Source organism: Phyllostomus discolor, chromosome X (assembly GCF_004126475.2).
Source record: "Phyllostomus discolor isolate MPI-MPIP mPhyDis1 chromosome X, mPhyDis1.pri.v3, whole genome shotgun sequence".
Taxonomy (NCBI): domain Eukaryota; kingdom Metazoa; phylum Chordata; class Mammalia; order Chiroptera; family Phyllostomidae; genus Phyllostomus; species Phyllostomus discolor.
The window spans coordinates 1,461,899-1,480,428 of record NC_050198.1 but is presented as its reverse complement, the minus strand read 5'-3'; the positions used below and the strand labels follow the sequence as shown (position 1 = coordinate 1,480,428).

Genomic DNA, 18,530 nt, shown 5'->3' with positions numbered 1-18,530 from the left:
AGTTACTGAAGAAATGCCCTGGGTGCAAACCATCCTGCTACGTTTACCAAAAAAAAAAAAAAAAAAAGTACATGAGAAATCCTGGGGTGAGAAAGAAGCAGCAAATTTTTCTGTTAATTAGATTTCACGACGTGCCTTCTCCTAGATAGTCAAGTATTTAGAAACATTAAGCACACTTTTTTAAAGACAAAGAAATTAATTTCCCCGTGAACATTTTATAGGGAGTAAAAGAAGCCTTCCAAAATCAGCGTTGGACAATTCTGGTACATACAGAACAAAGCGAATGTTTGTGGCAAACACCTGTATTTATAAGTTCATCTTAAGTTTTTTTTTTTTAATAAAAGAAATGATAAAGGAAAGTCGCCTTTACATTCTCTGCACTCTGAAGTGGTAAAAGGGACACGCGAAAACCATTACACAAAGTATGCTGGCATTTCCAGCATTATCTCTGCTCTCCCAATGAGAAGGTTGTAAAATGCGTTGCAAAACATAACTGTTACGTCAAAAGCCCGCGGAGAGACAGGCGAGGCTTTGCGCTTTACAGATTCCAGCGGCAGGACGGTAGCGGGAGAAGCTGTTCCTAGACTGGTTTCCAAGCAGGGAATATTGACGTCGCCAGCATTTTCCAGCCTCCTAGGAATGTGGCCTTGGCGTGCTGCGCCCAGAGGCGTACAAGATCCGAACCAGAGACTCAGCGCTTTGAAAGCGCTAATCTCCGCAGCCTCCAGGCTGACGCTGCGTCCAGTGCCTGCCCCAAGTTTGGAGGCGCCTGACCCCTCCCGGCCTCACTTACCCCTCCTTCTGGAGTACATTTTCCGAGCGAGGATTCCCCCCACCGCCCCAGCCCTTACTAGCTCCCATCTCCAGCTCTTTTGAACTGAATCTCTATCTTTTCTGTTTAAAAAACAAAAACAGCAGGGGCGGTGGGTGGGTGGGGGGGGGCGGTGGGGAAGGAAGGCAGGACATTTAACTTCAACTTCAGAGCGACCGTCCTGGGTTGCCAATCTAACACCAGTGGGTGGGGTGCAATCTGACACTTCCTTTCCTTTCCAGAAACGTGAGTGGAGGGGGCGCCCCCCTCAATCTGGGGGAGGGGAGGCCGGGGAGAAGGTCCGCACTTCCGTCCTCACAGCTTTCTCCCCAGGAGACCGGGTATTAGGGGCGGCTCCCAGGTTGGGCGCCTGGAAAACTTCTCCAGGTTCTGCTTTCTCCTGATCCTGGCTCCGCCTCAGCTAGAGACCTGGCTTCCCTCCCGCCCTGCCAGTCCCGGCTGCCCCCTTCCCGCTGCCTCTAGCCTGAGCGTGCACGCGGGGACATCGCGCCTGCCCCGGGCCCAAAGCTGGGTTGCGAATATCAAGAGTCCCTCGGAACGGACCCTGGGTATCTGCCCCTAGGGTTCTCTCCTTAGCGCCCTGAGCACTGCCAGGAATTCTCTCCCATGGTAGACACTCAGCCCTTGGAAGGCCCTGGGCGAAGCGGGCTCCGTGTCCCCGCTTTGGGGCAAGATTGGCACTCTGCGGACCCTGGAGCTTGGAGATACCCTTGCGCCTAACCAGTTGAAGGATTGGGCGCAGCAGCCAAGTGCAGGCCAGACACGCAGCTTCAGGGGCCCCGGGAGACGGCGACTGTACTCCCGCGGCGCAGCCCGCGAGCCCAGCTCCATCGCTGGAGGAAGTCCCTCTCGCTGCCCTGGGAGCACGGACGCGCCCTGGGCGCACGCCCAGGAGGCCTCCTCCCCAGCCCACCGCGACCGTCCTTAGGGTGCAAGGAAGAGCTTGCTGGACACTTCGAGGCTGCCCAGCGCCAGGGAGCAGGAGCCCGGAGCCTCTTTCCTCAGCTGGGAAGCAGGAGTAGCGCTGGCGCGCTGGAGCTGGGAACACAGCGAGCGCCTGACCTTCCTCCTCCTCTTCCTTTCTATCTCCTTCGCAACTTCGGCTCCGGGGAAAGGCTCTAACCGCTGTAGGCGCCCTCGACCCTTTTCTTAGAAGGCTGGTGATGGATCTCCTGCTTCTGCCCCCTCCGAGGCACTTGTAGTGCCCTAGCGGCATGTGAGCCTGGCACTGCCCACCTCCACCCTCCGAGCCTGGCAGCATCTCCTGAGTCCCTTTTCTTTCCGCGGTACAAATCGCCAGTATTCCCAGACCGGGAGGAAGGTGGCCCTCGGGCATAGCCCTGCCGTGATGTCTGCGCAAAGCCTGCTCCACAGTGTCTTCTCCTGCTCCTCGCCAGCCTCGGGTGCCTCGGCCTCAGCCCAGGGGTTCTCCAAGAGGAAGCTGCGCCAGACCCGTAGCCTGGACCCAGCCCTGATCGGCGGCAGCGGGGGCGAGGTGGGCGTGGAGGGCGGCTCGCCGGGGGCTACCGGGGGCCGCCTATGCTCCCCATTGTCCCCGGCTGAAGGCCTTGGGCCCCGCTCAGCGTCCTCTTCCAGGGGCCCACACCCCCGAGTCAACCGACTCCCACCCCCTAGACCCCTGTGCTCATCCTTCTCCACTCCAAGCACCCCACAGGAGAAGTCGCCGTCTGGCAGCTTCCACTTTGACTATGAGGTCCCCCTGGGTCGCAGCAGCCTCAAGAAGAGCATGGCCTGGGACCTGCCTTCGGTCCTGGCTGGGCCAGGCAGTGGCCGCAGCGCCATCCTCTGCTCCTCCGGGGGAGGCTCCAACAGCATCTTCGCGTCTCCCAGGAGGTGGCTCCAGCAGAGAAAGTTCCAGTCCCCACCCAACAGCCATGGCCACCCCTACGTCGTGTGGAAGTCCGAGGTAGGGTCTGGTGCCATGGGTCCTCATGGCCCAAGGATGGACACCTGGGAAGTTCTTTCATTTCATCACATTTACAGAGCCAGGGACCCACTGAGGGGTTTCCATGGTGTGGCTGTTTCTCTTTGGCTGGTGAATGGTTCCTGGAAATGGGTCCTAGTGGCCACACGTGTGCCTCTTGTTAGGGCTTCTTGGCTCCTCTTGGAGCAGTGGCGGGAGCTGGAGGAAGACTTGGTGTTCTGCTTTCCTGTTTGCCTGCAGGCCATTCCAAAGGGTCCTCTTATCTCCTCACCAAAAGTTGATACGTTTAGGAACTCAAATGATCTATTTCTAAGTGGTTTGTAAGGGTTAGATAAAATATGCCTGCCATCTGGTTGTTCTACAGACAATTCAGGAACGTTATTTTGGAGGGTGTTGTTGTAGTTCTGTCTGTTTGGGTAGTAGGGGGAAGTAACTACCAAAATTCTCTAGGTTTGGTATTTTCTTCTGAAATTAGAACTCTGTCGTATGGAGTACTAGTTGAATATAGGGAAAAGAATCTCTGGTTAAGGCTCTGAAAAGTAATGGAAACATGCTGAAATTCCACTAAAGAGAACTAGCAGTTGTCCTCATTTCACTTCTTTTACTTATTTCATGAGTGAAATATATGTGAATCGGGAATCATTAATAAATAAGGTCTCGGAGCTCTCGGATTAGGAAGAATGGAAAACAGAGCTATTGGGAAACTGGTTGATGGGTACTTGGAAAGCAACATGCTTTTACAAAATAAATAGTAGTTGTTTTTAAAATGAACAGCTCCTATCTCAGTGCACAAACTCTATAGATGTGTCTTGGATCTGTTTCCATAAAGGAAGGGAGATTCCATTGGTTGTAATTAAATATTCTAAAGTACAGTTAGAATTACAGAAATGAAATGCAATACCATGTAATTGCTGGAGATTTAGACTAAATAAAGGAAACAGAACCAAGAAAAACGTTTGAAAATAACATCCAAAATCATACCTCACTCTGTTAATATAGGATAACTATGAGATTTTGCTTTTAATAAATTGCGTTAGAAAAATCAGCAGTAGTAATCAGAGATATTAGCATCACATACTAATAAAATATTAGTTTAACTGAGTCAAAGTAACAGCTGCTGTTGGGTGGGGAGTATGGATTACAAAAACTAACAGACATTACTGATTATTCTGCCCATTTTATTGGAAGATAGGCAGGAGAAAGAAAAGTCAATTCAGAGAGCAAGACATTTTCTCCAAACCAGGGAACTTGGCATTAGAAAGACTAAGATATCAAAAATCTAAATATTGAATTTCTCTTGGTCTCTGGAAGAGGCTGGATTCCCGCCGTATATCAGAAGCACGCATTATCAGATTAATCTGTTGGAGTTAAGAGAAAAAGACAGAAATGCAAAAGCAAGCCAAGTTCTTGGATTAGATAGCCATTGACATCACCTTTAAACCTAATTGCATCATTAAGAAAGTTCCCATTTTCTATAGCATCCATACATATTTGGAATGTAATATATAGGAGCTGTTTGTCACTGTTGTGACCAAAAGGCATTCTACTGTAGATGATCACAACTGGCTAGAAATTTTTTTTTTGGCCATCAAATCTCATAATCAATGGACAAATATCTGAACTGCAGCTATACTGGTGGCTTTAAACTGTTCTATGAGTTTTTGGGCAGTCTGCAAACTTATCTACTGGGACTTTCACCTCTTTACAATGGTTAAAACTAAGTACATAGCCATCTAGCAAAAGAACAAAATTTTCTCATAAAGTGTTCATCCGTGTGTGTGTGTGTGTGTGATCCATTTATCCTTGAGGCAGACATAGAGTGAATCTGTAGAATCCTGGCATGAAGATCCAATGCTGATTTTGTTTAGTAGAGGCCCAGATATCCTAAAGTAACCCCTGAGTCTGGAATTTAATGGCCTGGATTACCTTTCAAAGGTTTAATGCCTTGGAACCTCTCAAAAACCAAGGAAATTCATCTTGCTGAGCACTGCTTGTCCTTCTCACTGGCAAGCAAGCCAGGTCCTTTGTCCTAAAAGAGAATTTGTACTAATGATGTCAAAAGTCTGGCCAATGAACACCTTGCATGGCTACTTATGGGCTCTGAGGGCTGAGATCTGGTTCATACAGATTTGATTCTTGTGCTTTTCCTGGTTGTTCTGGCTCAAGGTTCCTCAGCCTCTGCCCTATTGACACTTGTGGCTGAATAATTCTTTGAGCCGGGCTGTCCTGTGCATTGTAGGATGTTTAACAGCATCCTGGGCCTCTACTCACTAGCACCCATCCCCACCAGTGTGACAATGAAAAATGTCTAAAGATACTACCCTAGGTGTCAAAATTGCCCTAGCTGAGAATCACTGTACCAGTGAGTTGCATGTAGCGTCCCATGCTGGCTGTCTAGTGAGTGCCTCAGAAGTGCTTTCAGCTGGCATAATGTTTCCCTGGGGCCTCCATCCAATTTCGAAACTATGTGGATCCCTCTCCATGGACCCTTTAGGGTTTATTCAACTTTTCTGTTTCTCTTCTATTGAATCCGTAGGCAGAGCTGATAATTCACCTTCCTTCAGATTTAGCCAGTGATTGATCGCATCCATTTCTACTTAGTTCTTTCAGCAGATTCTCTGGTTTTAAATTTAATGCTGTTACAACGGCTCCCACTCCCAACAGTCTCCTAAGTGCCTGCAGCTCTATGACTTATGCTCACTCAAAGCTCACAAATGGCCTGAAACCTGGAGGTGTTAGTTGAAGTCATCTATGACTCTACTAATATTTCCTTCCTATGTATTTCAGGACTGCTTTAACCAACTCTGATTCTTGGACATGCTGGGTAGAATGTTTGTTGAGTAGAAAAAGGGTAAATGATGCATGATATAACCGGTACATGCTTCTAAACTTGTATTCTTAGCAGCTAAGTTATGTCCCTGATTCTGATCACAGACAAGGTGTCATTCCAACTGTGGGGTTCTCCTAATTTTCTTGGATCAGAGCTGGGATTGTGCTCCTAGCTGATCTGGAGTTTCCCAGCTTTGATAACCCATAATTAAATAGATTTTTCTATATCTATGACTTCTTTTCTTTATTCATGCCACAAGCACTTACTGAGCACAAGCTTTTCTCTAACTACCAGGAGTGCAGAGAGGCTAAAATATGGTGCTAGCTCTTGAAGAGCTCAGAGTCTACCGAGGAGGATGGATGAATCAACAAATAGGTACAGTGCACAAGGATCACAACACAGTGAGAGACAGGGATGGGGGGATGGTGGTGTGATGGTTCACTATACTTTGGGGAGCCTTTGGAAACCTTCACTTGATCTCAAGTAGAGAACAGTTGAGCTTGATCTCAAGGATGACTGCCATTGATAAGAAGAAGGAAAGGGATTCTTTGATGAAAGAGAAAAGAGCAGACACACCCAGAGATGTTGGTGATGCCAGTTTCCTACGAAGAGGACTTAGAGGGGCTTAGGAGCAATGATTTTTTTGAAGGAGGAGGTTAGGACATCTGTGGTTTAATATATGCTGCAACCACATAGATTTTTATGTAGTAAGTTAATGAAAGCAGAAATTGGACATGTGTTTAGAAGATGACTAACTATGGACATGGATAAAAATGGCAGGAGGGCCAAAGCACATTGTCTACCCTTCAAGGCACCTCTTGGCATTAGATCTGCAGAGATGAAATATGTCAAGTGTGTTTGAAGTTAGAAGTTTGGTGTGCCTGGAGTATAGGCTGTATCTTGCTCTGTGTTGGATACTAGTACAACAGGTTGGGTAGCATTAATTATGAAGATCACACTGTGCACATCTCAGGAATTTGGACTGTATGTTTTGCAGAGCAGTGTAGTTCAAAACTGGAGGCAACTTTGTCCCCAGGGCACATTTAGAAATGGCTGAGGACAGTTTTGGTTGACACAGCTAGGGATGGTGATGTATTGGTTTTCTATTGCTGCTGTAGCGAATTACCCCAAACTTAGTGGCACAGAGCAAAACAAATTTATTATCTTACATTTCTGGAGGACAGAAATGAAATGGTCCCTGGGCTGAAGTCAAGGTGTTGGCAGGGCTGTGCCCCCTCTGAGGGCTCTAGGATCTGTATATTTTGCTTTTCCAGTGGCCCGATTTCTTCATTTTCAAAGCTAGCCATGTTGCAATCTCTTTGACTTTCTTCCACATAGCCATTTCTCCCTCTTAAGCACGCTTGTGATAGCATTGGGCTCACTTGAATAATCCAGGATAATCTAATTATTTTAAGGTCAGTTGATTACTAACCTTTAATTCCATCTGCAACCTTATTTTTCTTTTGCCTTGTAACTTAACATATTCACAGGTTCCATAGGTTAGGGTATGGATATCTTTGGTGAGACATTATTTCACCTACTACAGGGGAGGTTCTACTGGCATCTAGTGGTTAGACACCAGCGATGCTGCTGAACACTCTGCCATATATAGGACAGCCCCCACAACAGAGTCATCTGGTCCTCAATGTCAAGAATGCCCGGGCTGAGAAACCCTGTGGTAGAGAATGGGGGATATTGGTGATTTTGAAAGCATCAGGGTGTAACATGATCAGATATGTGTTTTAGAGAGGTCACTCTGATGTCTGGGAGGGGGGAGGAAGGCATGTGTTAGAGTGAAACAAGGGGGAGGACAAATACTTAGAGGAGGTGGGCTTGGGGAAACCATTCCAAGGATCCTATAAATAAATGGGAGTTGGCATATACACATAATACTTCTATATTTCTTACTTTTCCATTTTTAGCAAACTGTGTTCTTGCACTATTGAACTACTTGTAATGAGTTGGTCTCTGCGGACTATTGATTCTCAACTGGGCGCAAGCTGGCATCCTCAGCACATTTGGCAATACCTGGCGCCATTTTTGATGGCCAGAGCTGAGATGGGGGATGCTACTGTCGTCTGGTGGGTAGAGGCCTGGGATGCCATTATCATCCTACAGTGCATAGAATAGCTTCCCCAACAAATAACTATCCTGCTTGAAATTTCAATAGCACCAGGGCTGAGAAAGCTTGTGTAATATGCTACTTTATACAAGAAACTGAAATCTAGGTTGCTTTCCAGTACCATCTTCCCTCATGCCTCTGTCTTTACTCTTTGCCATTTTCTTCTTCTTTTTTGGTATATGTCAACCAAGGCTCCGAATTTTTTTTTTTGGGGGGGGAAGCCTTTTCTAAAGGTATTGAGTATAGGAAAAAATACAAGGTATCTAAATATATGCATAGGGAAGAATTGACTGATAAATATATAATGATGGAAAGTGGAATTAAAATTTACAACATGAGTAGAGAGGAATATTCTGATTAAAAATAAAGGCTTTCCCATATCACCCAAGAGGAAGTAATTACAGTAAGACAGCTTCATAGTGGAAATTGACAAAGGGCATTTTATATGGAATTATATCTGAAATCAGCACAATACCATAAGAATTATAAATTAGGAATACAGTTATTCAATTTTCATTTGCTCTCTTTTGTGTTATCTAGGCTAGAATTTGTTTCTAAGGAAATTTTTAACTTAAATAGAGAATAATGTGGAGACAGCTTCTCAGATAACTTGGAATTGAGCTTCACCTGAATTTTGAGATTTGAGGGTTGGAAAGAGACAAATTTAGACTCAGAAAGGATCTTGGGTAGCATCTAGCTGCATCCTCCTTATTTTGCAGTTAAAGAAAGGGACTAAAAGGTTTAAACTCAAACTCAGACAACATGCTGAGGGCAGAACCATCCTGAAATCTTTCTTGACTCTTAATATAAACTGCCAAGCTTCTGGGGGGGAAATTAAGTGACCAGGAGCACCTTAAATTTTAGTGAGCTTTTCCATTCCCATTACTTACTGAGACAGTTTTCTCGAAGGTGCCCAGTTCTAAGATTCTTCTTAGATGTCCTTTCGTGGACTTCTGGGTAGAACTGCTGGCACTGTTCTGCCCACACCCTCCTTTCCCCACCACACACAGAGGAGTCTCAATTCCCTTTTTACTGCTTGCTTCTCTGTATCTAACATCTCTTTCTATCCTTCTGTGTCTGTGCTTGTCTTTGTCCACTCATCCCTATGATTCTGCTTTTTTCTCTCTCTAAATCATTCTCCCTTGATGATCTCATTCACTTTTGTGACTTCAGCTATTATCCCTTTCCAGGACACTCCTAACTCTGTGTCTAACTGTGATCTTGCACATGAGCTCCTCATATTTATTTCGGATTTTCTGCAAGACATTTGCCCACAATGCTCACTGGACTCCTCATATTCTATATGTTTGAGGCAGAACAGACCAATACCCCTTTCTTCTGAACACATTTCTTTTTTTTTTGTAGTTCTTATTCTAGTTGGAGTCACCATTTTCCCACATACTTAGTTTACCAGAGATGGCTCAAGATGTCTCCAGTCCCTGCCCCCCACCCTGCTTTTTTTTCCTCTTATCTTCAATAAGCTATCAAGTCCCATTGTACTTACTTCTCTGTTCTAGAAAGGATTTGTAGTGGAATGTATCCAAGTTCTTACATCTTTGTCCAGCTGTTCCTTCTCATTGCCACTGCCTAGTTTGGGGCCTTATTTGCTTGGTCACCCTGCCTTCAGTTTCTCTCTCTCCATCTGGCTTACTGGCGTTCTACTCCAAACACATAATTGTAATCATGTTAACTCCCTGAGTAAAAACCAAACTACTTAGCCTGTTATTTCATAGTCCTTTACAATATAATCTTAGCCTACATTCTCCCCTTCCCCCAGGAACTCTGGTCCAGCAAAACCAAACTGGCCACTCAGCCAGGCAGCCATCAAATATTTGTTGAGTGCTGTCTATACCCTTGGCACTGAGGATGTATGTGGAACAATCATGCAGGGCCCCACAACATGCTTACCCTTTGATGAAAGCAATACTTTCAAATAAAGAAATCCTTGCACTTGTTCAGAATACTGTGGCAATATGATACAAGGACTCTGGTAAACAGAACAATGGCCTCAAAAAGATGCCCATGTCCTAATCCCCAGAACCTGTAGATATGCTACCTTAAATGGTAAAAGGGAGTTTGCAAATGTGAGTAAAATTAAGGATCTTGAAGTGGCAAGATTATCATGGAATATCTGGGTGAGCTAATGTAATCACAAAAGTCCTTTAAGAGGGAGGCAAGAAGGTCAGAGTTACAGAATGAGATATGAGGATAGAATTAGCAAGGGAAGGGAGGAGGGCCGGGGAGGCAGAGAGATTTTGAAAATGCTACACTGTGGGCTTTGAAGATGGGGGATGCAGTCTTCAGACAAGGAGTGGGGCAGCCTCAAGAAGCTAGAAAGCACAAGGAAATGGATTCTTGCCTAGAACCTACAGAAGGAATGCAGTTCTGCTGACATCCTGGTCCTACCCCAGTGAGACTTCTGACCTCCAAAACTATAAATGAATACATGTGTGTTGTCTTAAGCCAGAACTTGTGGCAATTCATTATGGTAGCCATAGGGAACTGATACAAGGATTAAGGAGGTCTGAGACACCTCGACTGAAACCGATGGATGAGGAGGCTTTGGCCAAACAGAAAGAAGGGAGGAAGCATTCCAGCTAGAAGAAGCAGCCTGTAGTTAAGAGGGAATATAGTACAGTAGTCCCCCCTCACCTGTGGTTTTACTCTCTAAAGTTTCAGTTATCCACAGTTTGAAAATATTAAATGGAAAGTTCCAGAAATAACAATTCATATGTTTTTAAATTGCATGTGGTTCTGAGTAGTATGATGAAATTCTGCTCCATCCTGCCTGGGGTACGACTCATCCCTTTGTGCAGTGCATCGACACTATAGATGCTCCCTGCCCTCTAGTCACTTAGTAGCCACCTTGCCACATCAAAGTGCTTGTGTTCAAGTTCCCAGTATTTCACTTAATAATGGCCCTAAAGCATATGAGAAGCATTGCTGACCATTTGGATATGCCAAAGAGAAGCCATAAAGTGCTTTCCTCTAAGTGAAAAGTTGAAAGTTCTTGACTTAATTAGGAAAGAAAAAATCATATGCTGAGGTTGCTGGTATTTACAGTGAGAATGGATCTTCTATCCATGAAACTGTGAAGAACAAACAAAAAATCATGCTAGTTTGCTGAGCAAGAGAGACTAGATTCACATAACTTTTATTATAGTATATTAATTGTTCTATTTTATCTTAGTTATTTATGTTAATCTCTTACTGTACCTAACTTATAATTAAACTTTATCATAGGTATGTATGTATAGGAAAAATCAGTATATATAGGGTTCAGGATTATCTGTGGTCTTAGAAATCCACTGGGGGTCTTAAAATGTGTCCCTGTAGGATTTAGAGAAATCCAACTGGAACAAAGTATTGGAATGGGAAGATGGCAAACAATAAATCTGTCTGGGCCTTCAGGTTCATGATACAGATTTTATGATTTAATGTAAAGGTTCCCTGCAGAGGGAACCCTTTATTTTTCTCTCCTTCTTATTCTGCCTTTTTCATTCCTTCCCTCCCTCCCTCCCTCCCTCCCTCCCTCCCTCCCTTCCTTCCTTCCTTCCTTCCATTTTAATTTCTAAATTTATTCTGCTTTTGATCACCTTATCTATCTGAGAAAGCTCCATTTCTACTTTATGACTCAGCCAGATGCCACCATCAGATAAATAAACTATGACTATGGTATGCATCATGACACATTCAGGATTTGCAGACATGTGAGCTCAGTTTTCCATAGTGCAACTCGATTCGTCCAATATGGTGCCCTCATAAGGGAAAGTGTATTTCATATCGAAATCCAGTCAATATCCTAGGGGATCTGTGTTCTGACAATGATTCTACAATTCCTGAAGACACACCTTTGAGGCGTGACATCATATTCTACAGTTTACTACATCCTCTCTGAGCCATTGGTTTTAATAAAGGGAGAACTGTGACTATGTTTCAATAGGGCCAAAGAAGTAGAATGTAATGTGTGAGAAAATGAAATTAGTCATTTGGTTATCTGGTAAAGAATGATGTTTTTATTATCTATTGGAGAAATACAAATCAAAACCACAATGAGATATCACTTCATACCCAGTAGGATAGCTATAATAAAAGAGATAATGACAAGTGTTGGCAAGGATGCAGACAAACTAAAACCCATATACTGCTGGTGAGAATGTAATATGGTGCAGCACCTTTACAAAATACTTTAGCAATTTCTCAATAGTTACAGTTAGAGTTACCCTATGACCCAACAGTTTCATGTCTAGGTATATACAGAAGAGAAGTGAAAACATGTCCACACAAAAACTTGTACATGAATGTTCATATCAGCATTATTCATAATAACCAAAATGGTGGTAACGACAAAATGTCCATCCACAGATGAATGGATAAACAAAATGTGGTCTACCCATACAACACAAAATTATTTAGCAATAAAAACAAATGAAATTCTGGCATGTGCCATAACATGGATCAACCTTGAAAACATTATACTCAGTGAAAGAAGCCAGCTACAAGGGTCCACATATTGTATGATTTCATCTGTATGAAAGGTTCACAATAGGCAAATTCATAGAGACTGAAAGTAGATTAATGGCTGCCAGAGGCTGAAAGTAGGGAGGGGTAGGGAGTGACTGCTAATGGGCACTGGGTTTCTCTTTGGGATGGTGAAAATGTTCTAAAACTAGATAATGGTGATGGTTGCACAACCTGGTGAATATACCAAAAATCGCTGAATTGTATATTTTAAGATTTTATTTATTTATTTTTAGAGAGAGAGGAAGGGAAGGAGAAAGAGAGGGAGAGAAACATCCATGTGCAAGAGATACATTGATCCATTGCCTCTTGCACACCCCCAGCTGCGGACCTGGCCAGAAACCCTGGCATGTGGTCTGACCCGGAATTGAAACATCAACCTCTCAGTTTGCAGGCTGGCACTCAATCCACTGAGCCACAGCAGCCAGGGTATGAATTGTACACTTTAAAAGGGTGAACTTTATGATAGGTGAATTTTAATGTCAATTAAAAAATGGCATTTATGACTTTCAGAAAATATATCAATATTGTTGCAACATCATTTTTTCAATAAAACATAAACATAAATATAGAGGAATGGTTATGTAGTAGGCCCAGACCTAATGTCCATTAGATGTTATTCTGAAAGATGCAACAAGGGAGGTTGTAATGGCTCTGGCAGATTGAATGGAAGAGTCAACAGCCAGCCTGGGATTTTCTGAGATTGGTTACTGTGGAAATTCTGTGTCCTTATTATTATACTTTGGAAGCAAGAGCAAAGAAGCCATTACAAAGATTGTTTTCAGAATAGTTAGAGACTTTAAAAACTACTTACAATCTTGAAATTGCCTAGCCATATCATACCAGAGCTATTAAGCAGCCGAGGATTTTCAAGAGCTATTAGAATTAAAAGCAACTTGAGAAACCACCCAGCAAGTGGTGGGCTGAGGGACCCAAGAGAAGTTTGAGCTTAGAATATCCATATCTTTGGAGAAATTGGAAGTGAATTGAGTTGAGTGGACTATGGATCAAGGAAAATAACGTGTTTTTATTTCTGTATTCCTGGACAGCTCATGAAAACAGGCAAATTAATACCACTTACAGGAACTGAAATGTTAATAAACATCAGATCAATTCTCAGCTTGCACTGGCAATAACTTCATCTCTCAGAAGTTGAGAAACTATTAGGCAAGATGGTACTCTGAGAACCAAATGTGGATGGAGAAAGGAAAGAGAAACCTAAGGTGACAATAGCCATCTTGCCCCGGAGGTTATTATAAAAGACCTCTTCTATAGCTAATAATTTTGCCCAGGGAGATCCTGGAATGGGCCATTAGGTTTTCTGGCTTTTGAGCCAGGTATCATTCTGATCAGATTGGAACTTCTGATTGATTCCTCGCTCACTTATTTCAGTTGATGGGCGATGATAATAGTGATAGGCGGAACAACAAGTAGTGTTTGTAGAATGCTCACCAGTTTTTTGTTCTTACAGTTGTGCGGGGTGATAGTACTAATCTTCATTTTGTATATGAGGATACTGAGATTCTGATTAAGAGGTAGGCAGATTTAGTTGGAGAGGAAATGATGTGAATGGGTTAGAGCTGGACTCTGATCCAGACTGTCTGGGTTCAAATCCCAGCTTTGCCGTATGACCGTGAAGAAGTTACAAAGCATATTTATGCTTCAGTTGCCTCGCCTGTCAAATGGGGGTAATTAAAGTGCCTATGTGAAAGACTTTTTGTGAGGAACTCATGACTTAATTACAATCATGCACCACATAATAGTATTTTGGTCAATGACAGACTGCATATACAATGGTGGTCCTATAAGATTATAACGGAGCTGAAAAATTCTTATCACCTAGTGACATTGTAGCTATCATGTCTCACTATTTAGATATGTTTATATACACAAATACTTAGCATTGTGTTACAATTGCCTACAGTATTTAGTACAGTAACATGCTGTACAGGTTTGTAACCTAGGAGCAATAGGCTGTATCATCTACTCTAAGGGTGTAATACGCTATACCATGTAGGTTTGTGTAAGTGCTCTCTATGATCTCACAATGACAAAATCACCTAACAGCACATTTCTCAGAACATATCCCCATCATTAAGCAGTGCAGGACTGAACTTGGAAAGTACCCAGCACATAGGAAATAGTAAAAGATGCTAAAAAGAGCAAGGTTAAATAAAATGGAAGATTTTCCCAGGTCACACAGCTAGGAGGCAGCAAGGTAAGGCTGAGGTTAAAGTATTACTTTAGTAAAACAAATATTTATTCCACACATATAGTGTGTGACAGGAACCTTGGTCTTTCCACCATAGCAGTTGAAGAAGGCTTAGGTGATCACCAAGTAAATGAGTAGACACAACTAAGTTGGACAACAGCAGAAGACAATTGGAAATTTATTTGCAAGTTGTTAAGTGAGGTATATTTTTCATGATAGGCATTGGAGCAACAGCAGGCTGTCACCCCAGGCATTTTGGCCTAGTGACTTAGAACACAGGAATCTGCAAGACTTGCATTGTGGATTTGGTGTAACCCAAGACATGCCAACAGGCTGAGGGGTAGCCTTTATTCCCACAAACTAGTCACAGGAACTTCACTGCATCAGACACTTTTTGTTTGAAGGATATTTAGAATGTTGGAAACTGGATAGCTCCCATTCCAGCCCTGATTCTCTAGCTGGTACATGGCAATGTACTTACCCCCCTCATGCTTGGTGTTCTTCTCACTTCCTCATGCTACTTCATGCCACTACTATCATGTGCAATCAAGCTGACTGTTTTTCATGGCTCATTTCATTGACATCTTTTCAAGGTAACAATGTAGCATCACTAAGTTGAGATAATACTATTTACACTCAGTTTTTTTTTTTTTGTATAAAATCTAACTGTAATGCCCATGAACATTTCTAGAGTGACTTCAGCATCCTATGAACAAAACAGAATATTAGCAGGGAAAGGTTCTTTAAAAAGTTTTCTGTCTAGTCTGGACTCCATGTTATAGTTATATCCTATCTATAACATCCCCAGTCTATGCCCAGCCCCCACCAATGGAGACCTTTACAGTTCTGCCTATAGATTATAATGGATGTGGAAATTTTTCCTGGAATTCTGTTTAAAAAAACAGCCTCCCTTGTACATTTATTCTACAATAAATTTTGCCTCTCTGGTTATATAGATAATTTCCAACATTGTGTTATCATTGTTGGTAAAGAAGTGCGAGTTGGCTTAACTTTCTTACTGAGCATTAACACAACGTTTGGTCATATTTTCTCTTTGGCAGGTAAGAATTGTGAATATATCAAACTAGAACTGAAGAATGATTTAAAGTTAAGCTACTGACCTAAAGTTATTTTGCAACCTACTTATAGAAATTGAGGATCAGAGCTCACTGTCTCCACATTCTCACTGCCAATCTAATGTGTCTGGTTTCCTCCTTTCATGATTTATAAGGGAGCTCAAAGACAGGTGCAGTTTTCATACTACATCACAGAGTATTGCTTTGAGTCTTTCAGCATTCTTCCCCCAAAGAGGCATGTTGAATCTGGATTCTCATCTTAATACATTGTAAATAAATGGTGTTGTTAGAATGTGTTTGTCAAAATGTCAAGAAAATAAATATGAAAGTTGATATGGAGATGGTAAGCAGAGTTGAAGGTCAAGAAGTGTGATATGAGTCTCAGACTAACTTCAGAAGCTCTGGGTCATGAACTCAGCAAATATATGTTTGTTCTGCTGAAATGGCAACATTTTAACTTTTAAATTTATGATTAAATTGGAAATATATTACTTTTTCTCATATAACTGAGAGTATGATGTTAAAAATCAGTAAAGTGTTATGGAAATGATCAAATATTTAGGCTCTTGTTGAGGGTTCTTTTAGTTGAAATAGTTTATTCAGAGTTACTAGTTTTAAAAAGATGAAATAGTTTATTTTTCTTTGCAATATTATTCTCAGTTTTGGTTCTCCCTTGGGGGAGCTAGATGCAGAAAAGTCAACTGGTCCTGATTATCTAGTTTGCATTTCTTCATCTTGAACTATCCCTTTTACATAAAATGCTTAAAATTCTGCTAAGGTGTTTCAGTCTCCTTATAAGGTATCATTTCTAATTTATATAAAGATATGGTAGGTGTAGCTTATGTAAACATTTATTCAAATCTAAAACTGTTCTAAAGAAGTAAAGTTGTTTTTTACAGTTCATTGAATAAGAAAGTTGAATGGTCAAGAAGAAAATTCATTTGGTATAGCTACAAAGATTCCCTTTAAGCCATTAATAAATGTTTCTATGTAATATTTTTACAATGCAGAAAGGTTAATTTTTTCTTTTATTTGGCAAAATTTCTTGCAGTTTTATATCACAAACTATTAGTGTAATTTCTCTCTCTGTCTATTTATACACACAGTTTTTAACTTCATAACATTTTGCTTTAGAAATAAAAATGAATGGTTGGTTATTACCATGTATAATTGGAGCAATGTGGATAAACTGTTTTTATGAAAATATAAGCTTTTAAAACTCCATGAAACAATGTAGGAGAGGGAAAAGCTCTGTGTCTTAGTTTGAGTTCTTCCACAGACAGACTTGGATGAGTGGAGTTTCTTTGGGAGGTGATCCCAGGAAACAGGAATGGAGAATAAAGGAGAATGAAATGCTATTGTAAGGTTGTGTCATGGATGTCACAGCTGTGGACAAAGGGGTGACCTTTCCAAGGTCCCACAAGGACCACTAGAAAACATATAGAATGCCTCTCAGGGTGATCTACCTCTGTTTTAATTATCTGTTACTTTATAACACCCCCTTCCACCCACCCCTGCCACACAAGCTTACTGTTAGTATGATGCTATGGGTCACATATTAGATCAGGGCTTAGCTGGGCAGTTCTGTTCCACATGACACCAACTAGGCTCATTGACTTGGTTGCCTTCAGCTGGTGTCTGGGAAGCCTGGTAAGTTCAAGGATGTCTTCACTTACATGCCTGGTGCCTCAGTGTTCCTTCATGTTGCCCTTCTCAATGGCTAGCTTGGGCTTCCTCGCTGCATGGTAATATCATGGTATTTGATCAAAGGGAGTCACAGGGTCAGCTAGGATTAAGGACAAGGAAAATAGATTCCATCTCTTGATGGGGGAAGCAACAAAAAAAATTTCTGGCCTGCTTTGATTTGTCAAAAAGTGGGGATCTGGAAAATGTCTCCATTGGTTTTCATCCTCCATTGGTTGAGACTCCTTTCAAGGTTTTTAACTACCTTGTAATTTCCTACACATGACTGAGTGTTCACTAGAGATAGATCACTAGCAGCACAAGGTCAGTGTGAGCTTGCCCAGAACTTTCCAGGACACTTTCAGCTGAACTCAAAATTTTTTAGCACAAGCTCAAGGGGAGGAGCATTTAGAATCAGTCATTCAAAATCTTAGCTAATTAAAAGCATAACTAAAGGAAAATATGACCATAAACTTTGGAGGTATCTAAGCCTGGGATCAAATCCTGGGACCAGTACTTATGAGGTATGAATTTCAGCTTCTTCATCTTTAAGGGGAATATAAGTGGGTTCACTTTGTAGGAGGCTGAGAAACCAGTTGGTGGGTGTACCCAGGACCCATGAGCTGTAAGCTTAAGCAGGGGTGCCTAAAGATACAATTTTGGACTTTTAAAACTATAAGAAAAATACACACTAGTTGTGGGATTATAATACAGTATAGTTTTTCCTTTACATTTTAGCTTTTAAGATTTGTGTACTATATTTTAAATTGTATCAAAAACAATGCAATTTCATTTCTGTTACATGCATATACCCATGGGTAAATGGCAAAAAGTCCCCTCTCCTTTCTGCATTATATTCAGAGTTTGGGGGGAAAAAGTGAAGTAAAATATCCATCTGGTCCTTTAGTAGTTGTTCATTAGATGAGAGTTATTATATCAACTTATCTGCTGCCCTTAGGGAATTTGTACACATTGTTCAAGTGTCAATAACTGTAGCTCAGGTAACCCCCATTGGCTATAAGAGTATCACTGGACAAGGTTACTTGTTCTTAGAACCTTTTGGTCTACTCCATAGAGATCCTTCCAAATGACTGGACGTTGATACAACACAGAGCAACACAAACAGGTATCTCTGGTTTAGAACTAGCATTTCTAAAGCTTAGAGGCAAGGGGTTTCAAGTGAACAAATTTAATTTTTGCTATCATCAGTTGATAAAGATAATCTATATCAGCTACTGAAGTATTAATATATCACTCTTACCAATTAATGCACTCATTCATTCATCAAACAATGAAGCATAACTTAAAT

At 42.0% G+C, this 18,530-nt stretch overlaps 1 protein-coding gene across 2 annotated transcripts in view; it reads left to right on the top strand.

Annotated features, from left to right (window-relative positions):
- Positions 1 to 368: 368 nt before the first annotated feature.
- ARHGAP6 (Rho GTPase activating protein 6) overlaps positions 369 to 18,530 on the top strand; it is a 465,834-nt gene continuing 447,672 nt past the window's right edge. The window contains exon 1 of one of the 2 annotated variants that reach the window (XM_036017105.1): positions 369 to 2,759. In XM_036017105.1, the coding sequence (XP_035872998.1) occupies positions 2,181 to 2,759 (579 nt within the window). In that variant the 5' untranslated portion in view covers positions 369 to 2,180. The remainder of the gene's footprint in view (positions 2,760 to 18,530) is intronic. The other variant, XM_028523044.2, reaches the window with a different exon arrangement.